Genomic DNA, 6,950 nt, shown 5'->3' on the forward strand with positions numbered 1-6,950 from the left:
TTAAAAAGAAGTGAATACTGGTAGAGAACTCTATAAAGCCTCAGACGTCGAAGGAAACAACCATATAGGCCTAAAAACACTGATTCCAACTCTTTAAAACACTATTTTAAAAAATAATTAAATTAAAAAGAATGGAATGAGAAAATGTCCTCCTTGAAATAATGAATACATCTCTAATAACTAGTTTTCCATCAACATTAGGCACTGGACAACACGAGGATATTTTGAAGGCATGATAAACAAAAGGCTGGGTGATTGCTGTTGACCACAGGTAAATTCTAACCAGTTGCAGCATTTGATAAGGAATTTTTTAATGGAGAAATTCCTCTTTGAAGACATTATTTTTTTTAGAAATCATCATATTCTAAACATGCCACAAAGAGAAATATAAATATAAAAAGCAGATCCCGGCATTAGTTAGACATTCTTGTTTCTTACTATATTTTCTCTACAATTCAGATTGGGCCTCAGCAGAATAATGTAGCATTTGGGGACAAAAATACAGGCCAAGAGAGCAGCCCCAGAGGCCAAAATGGAGAAGATCTCCACAGCCACCACGGACTTTCCTTTGGTGCTCAGGTAGGTGGGGAGGAAGGAGACCCAGACACTGCAAAAGACCAGCATGCTAAAAGTAATGAACTTGGCTTCATTAAAACTATCAGGCAATCTCTTAGCTAGAAATGCCACTGTGAAACTGACAAGGGCCAAAAAAGCTAGATAGGTGAGGACCATGTAAAACATTAAAGCCGAACCTTCCTTACATTCTAAGATGGTCTCTCCAAACAAGGAGTGGAAGTCCAAGTTGAGAAATGGAGGAGAGGTTCCAAGCCAGGTGGCACAAAGGACTGCTTGGACCAGGGGACAAGCTAAGACAATAGAGTTAGTCAGTGGTTTTCCTAAGAGTTTTCTTGACCTGTTCCCTGGCTTAGTGGCCATGAAGGCCAGAACCACCATGATAGTTTTTGCCAACACAGAGGAAACTGCCAGGGAAAAGAGAATGGCAAAGGCAGATTGTCGTATAAGACAGGTGACCTTCCCTGGTTGACCAATGAAGAGGAAGGAGCAGAGAAAGCAGAGCAGGAGGGAGACCAGGAGGATGTAGGTGAGTTCTCTGTTGTTGGCCTTAACAATCGGTGTGTCATGATATTTATAGAAAATCACCAGGACTGCAGATGTGCTCACAGAGAGAAAAAGAGTGAGAGAAACTAAAGTGTATCCCAGGGTGTCTTGATAGGCAAGGAAGTGGATCTTCTTGGCAATGCATTCGTCCTTGTCCTTGTTGGGATATTGGACTTCTGGGCAGGGTTCACAGTGAGCAGCATCTGAAATCAAGAATCTTTGTTTAAGAATTCATTCATTCAAGCAAATCATGCTGCATTTATAATGATTCTAGGATAGATTAACCAGCAACGAGGATTAGTTCAATTCCAGCTATCCATTCATTATGAAATTCCATGAGTAATGTGTCTTTCAATTTGAGATTGCTGCCTGTTTTCTCCCCTACTTTATAATGGAACACACAGAAGATCGATAGATCTGTTATCCAGGAATGTTGCTGTTTTGTTTATGTGTACATTATCCTTGCCTTAACCTCTCTGCTTTGTGCTTCAGATTTGTTTATTCAGACTTATTTGATCGCTCCTACTCTATCAAAGAGGCACAGATAGATGAATCTCCTCTTTCTCTGGCAGGTCTATTTCCTCAGAGGTTGATAATATTGATGGATGAAACATGCATTAAGTAATAAGAATTAAAGCTTGGACTGAAAACCCCACTTCCTCAGGAAAAGATTAGACTTTGGGTTTCACAATCAGATATTAGAGGAGGAGTTGAAATGCAAGTTGGAGATTCATAAATTCTGCCCTAAAACTATCCTGCATGGAACTGCTGAGGATTAGGAAAGGTGACTTCTGTGGCCAGGGCAATTTATATCCACCAACTGAAAGGTTCTGCTGAAAAGCATGAGTGCATGTCAACCATATCAAAAATGATCACAAAAAACAAAATAGATTTAATGAATGTCTTCTTTGATCTTGGAAGATCTACTTTTGAAGTCTTGTCTACCTGTCTGATTAGAAATGGTCCCTTCTGGACAAGCATCACACTGGTAGCAGCAAACCTGCTTTCCCTCTGGAACTCTTTTCCTCTCTCCTGCATGGCACCTCTTTATGCCACATCTGGCAAAGGGGATGGTCTAAAAGAGAAGTATTTGAAATTACTTAAGCAATGAACTTGCTGCACTCATTCTATTCCCCATTATGATTTCCCTTCTTTATTCCTCCTCCTATTTTCAGATTCTGTTCTAAAGAAATAGATTGCCACTGTCTATCACAAACCAGGAACAGGTGCTGGGGGATTCAGGCCAGTGGCACTCGCAACCTACCAACAGATGCTGGAGATTGGAACTGGGATCTCAGCCTGCAGAGGAAGGCTTGTGACTGAACTACAGCATTTCTAAAAGGCATCGATGATCCATAGAAATCCATGTGGCTTGCTGTATTTGCATCCTGCATTTGAAGCAGATGTTGCTCCCAAGCCTAACCCTTTGTGGAATGAAACAAATCAAACCCCAAATATGCTAGATACAAAGCAGATTTTTCACCAAATGACTTCCATAATTTCTGACTCAATTGATTATTTTTCCACTTAGAAACATCTTCTGTAACTCAGGAAGAGAATGAATCTCCCTGCACTTACAATATTACCTTACATCTCACCTCTGTGCCCCAGACGATTCCATCAGATTTAATGGTGAAATCTTGGCCTGGGGGAGCCTCAGGATTTACTTGCCCAACCTTCATGGGGAGAAAAGATTGATTGGGGAGGAAAACCCAGTTGAGAAGGTCATAACGAGCAGATCCCAGTCCATCTTCTGAGAAGGAGACTTCATCTCCAGCACTGTTGTTGAACTGCACATTGCCCAAATAGGGAAGAATCTGAAAGAAAGGAGACCTTCAGAAATAGGAGTATTTGGGCTAGAGGTATGGTTATGGCTTCTGTCAGAACATGGTGACCAACTTGAGAATATGAGTTTATTTCTGAAAAACTAGAGGAGTTCCCTTGGTGGAGAACTGAGGAATCTGCAGTAACACCAAATATTTAACTCTGAAACTACAAATGGTTTTTCTTTGGTCCTTTGTATCATGTTTGCCTCAAATCAAGCTTCATCAGAATAAGTACATTGAAAGATTTTACTGCCACATTTCAAAATTAATATTTTATTTATTTATTTATTTATTTATTTATTTATTTATTTATTATTTCTCAAATATGTATAAGATAACACATATAAGTATAAACATGATTATGAATACATGAAATGGATATGAATAAAAAGGGACATTAGGACAGGGATGGTAGGCACATTGGTGCGCTTATGTACACCCCTTATAGACCTCTTAGGAATGGGGTGAGGTCAACAGTAGACAGTCTAAGGTTAAAGTTTTGGGGGTTTGGGGAAGAAACCAAAGAGTCAGGTAGCGCATTCCAGGCATTGAGCACTCTGTTGCTGAAGTCGTATTTTACACAATCGAGTTTGGAGCAGTTTACCTTGAGTTTGTATCTATTGTGTGCTTGTGTTATTGCAGTTGAAGCTAAAGTAGTCATTGACAAGTAAGATGTTGTAGCAGATAATTTTGTGTACCATGCTTAGGTCAGACCAAAGGCAGCATTGTTCTAAATTGTCTAATCCAAGATTACGAGCCTGGTGGCATAAGGTATTCTGTTGTGAGCAGAGGAATGGAGTACTCTTCTCATGAAATATCTCTGGACTCGTTCAATTGTATTGATGTCTGATATACAGTGTGGGGTTCAGGCAGATGAGCTGTATTTGAGAATTGGTCTAGCAAAGGTTTCGTATGCCCCAGTTTGCAGTACAATATTACCGGAGAAGAAGCTTCACAAGATTAGATTAACAACTCTTAATGCCTTTTTGGCAATGCTGTTACAGTGGGCTCTGGTGCTTAGATCATTTGAGATGAGTACTCCAAGGTCCTTGATAGAGTGAAGGTCATCTACAAGGTTGTATATGCTGTTCCTCCTATAATACTTGGTTACATGTAGTTTTAAATATTTACTTTGTCCTGGGGTCTTGTAACTGATCAATTCACTTTAGCAACAATGAAATAATTTGTATGAGAACAGAGTACAATTCCTCTGATTTTCTCCATCTGAGAATTGAACAGAGCACAATGCAGAGCACAATGCAGAGCACCTGTTTGATGAAATGGAGTCAAGGAAAAGGAAGGGCTTGCCCTGGTTTGTCTCTTCACTGTTCAGAGAAGTTCAACATCTATCCATTAATGCAGAAAAGTTGATGGGTTTCAGACAAACAACCCATTAAGACTATTTTGAGTCCTGCTATATGTGCTCAGATGGACCGAGACTTTCTGAATTCACACAACAAGCTGAGCAGTGCAATAAATGTAAAACTGGACAAATTGAGTGGGGTCACAGAGGATGTTAAACTATACAAACATAAACCAAGGTTCAAACAAATTGAGTGTCTTTCTACAAGTTGGATTTGGGTTCCATGCTGAGGGAAACAGAGGGTGTTCCACAAATATGCCAACTAGGACTTCTACTGACTTCTGGAAGCTTCTTTCTCAAATACATCCAGATTGTTCTTTTGGTCTCAGCTGACATCTACTCCCTGTCAGGGTTACCTCCTGAAACTCTGGCAACCATTGAAGCCTTTCAGGACTTTATGAAGGTCTTTCTTTTATGGATCTTATGGAGAGCTCATTTGGTTTACTTCTCTTCTCCCCCCCCCCCCAAACTCTTCCAACAAAACATTATTCTTATTTCATCTCTTTCTAATAATTGCTTTTAATATGTTTTCCTTTCTAAGGAAGCCACAGTAATTACCTGCCATGACTGGACATTGGAGATCCTCTTTCCAAGCCTCATCATGGTCGGTTGGGCTCTGGGTCCATACATTGCATGTAAAGCGTGTGCCACAGCAAAAATGGCATTGTAGATATTGTAACTTTCACCTGTCATGCTTGTTTCAAAGATGTAATTGGGCAGATTCTGCAGATTCTCCTTTCCTGTACATATTTTTGCCCCCTTTGGAGGGATCTTGTCTGGTTGGTGAATCTTGCAGCCAAAGACGATTTCCCACCATGGACGGAGAAATATATCCCCTTGTGGGTTCAAGGGGTCTAAAGACAGAACAAAATGATTGAATTCTGAGACATCCCCAGTGTGGTCCCTGAAATGCAAGACTCCATGGAAAGGCTTTAGAAATAGCAAGGTGTCTTTAGATTCACGCAAACTCAGTTTCCAATGGGAGGTTAAGATCCAAACATTCTGCAATGTTGTCTTGATCAATTTTTCCTGGACAGACAAAATTGCCTGTACACTGAAACTACAATCAAAGTCTCCAAACAGAATAATCACTTTAGTTTTTGACCAAGTCTGTAAATTGAGAACTAATTTTTTCATTATAATCTGAATATTATCTAATTTCAACCTTTCAGTGAAGGCCAGGCAGATCTCCTTCTCCTGGAGCATTGGCATCAGAATTGAAATGAAATGTTCTCCCCTGTCATCTTCAGGGGCCATAAGGCCAACCCAGTTCCACTGGAAATACAGGAGCAGCTGGACTAAACCCACATACTGAGGAGATTCCTTGGGATTAATCCGGATGAAGGAAGGATACATTCTTCTCTCCCCCTGAGAAAACTCAAAGCCAACACCGAGCTGAAGAAAAAGAGAGTCTTTTTTCAAAAACAAAGTAAAGTTAGATATTTGACTTTAGGGGTCACCATTGTGTGGTTTGTGGCCCCAGCAGTCAGGTTGACTCATTTTGAGTGGCAAGATTAATCTCCTCCCCTTTCTAGGAAGATCTCCCAGCAACACATTTTGATGTCACATGTTCGTTATATGCCCCCTCCCAGAAAAAACTACCTCTTTCGCTTCTGAGTATGCTTCTGATGTTTGTGTCGAGCCCAGCCATGGCTTGTCACAAGAAGGTTCACACACACAACGCTCCTGCAATGATTCCAGGAGGGGATGTGCACTGGGTGGCTAGGTTTCGGTTGTGGTGGAGGCACTAATGGACTACTGATGATGGTTGAATGGGTGCGAGATGAGGGGATATGTGGCCGATGAATCAACATCATTGTAGCTTTGGGAGCGTCATGATCCCATATCCTGGTTAGAGTGAGCAGGAAGTGGCTGCCAAACAGCTGAGATGCATTACGAGGGTGGGGTGCGGGCGGCGCAGCTTGTTTAAATTGTGCTGAGAGGTGTTTGCTCTCAGCGCCGACTTTGTATGGAGCATTCTCATCTTTTCCTGATTCCTGTGTATACCGAATTAAACCAAACACTGATCATCCAAACACAGTGAACTGGCTTTGATTGTTTCAGCGTTCACATAGATGTGGATTGGAAAGTTGAGAGTTTGTCTACTCCATACTCTATCCAAGAGAGCTCCCTTACCTGTGGGACCTTAAAGATGCTGAAGATGGAGGCCATCTGCCTCGAGGATTTGGCACTGAGACCACCAATGACGGAGAACAGAGTGTCCTTCACATCACATTTGTACCCTGGAACCATTTGGCCTCGTGAGGAGAGCATGGAGAGGCTGTTTAAGGAAATAGACCTCTCCCTCTGGAAATGGCCATAGATGTGGAAGCCAAGGGTGATGTTGGGGAGCAGAAGAAAATCCTTATTGACCTGGGAGACAGCAAACATCAATGCAAGGAACTGCTGGTAGTTACCAATGATGAGTCTGTGGTGAGAAAAACATTGCAGAACATTACAGGAAAACTTGTGCATGGCTGTAGAATTTGCTTCACTGTTTGGGGGAAAATTTGGGAGCAGAAACTCCCAAATTTTACTGGGTTTGGGTTTTTTTCAAAGGATTTCCTTGGCTAAACTTGGATGACTTTGTGAGAAAGGAGACAAGCCTTTCCATCAATATCATGGACTGTTTTATACTCTCT

At 41.2% G+C, this 6,950-nt stretch overlaps 1 protein-coding gene across 1 annotated transcript; it reads right to left on the reverse strand.

Moving 5' to 3' along the window:
• Positions 1-465: 465 nt before the first annotated feature.
• Positions 466-6,561, reverse strand: LOC139312725 (vomeronasal type-2 receptor 26-like; the record flags this gene model as incomplete). The annotated part of the gene is made up of 3 exons (XM_070937754.1): positions 6,445-6,561; positions 2,718-2,795; positions 466-1,296 (listed from the first exon to the last, which is right to left on the reverse strand). Coding segments are annotated over exons 1-3 (1,026 nt in total), but the record flags the coding sequence as incomplete, so codon positions are not given.
• Positions 6,562-6,950: the final 389 nt, after the last annotated feature.

This window comes from Pituophis catenifer, unplaced genomic scaffold, assembly GCF_029215685.1.
Source record: "Pituophis catenifer annectens isolate HBS135680 unplaced genomic scaffold, rPitCat1.0.hap2 SCAF_1, whole genome shotgun sequence".
NCBI lineage: Eukaryota > Metazoa > Chordata > Lepidosauria > Squamata > Colubridae > Pituophis > Pituophis catenifer.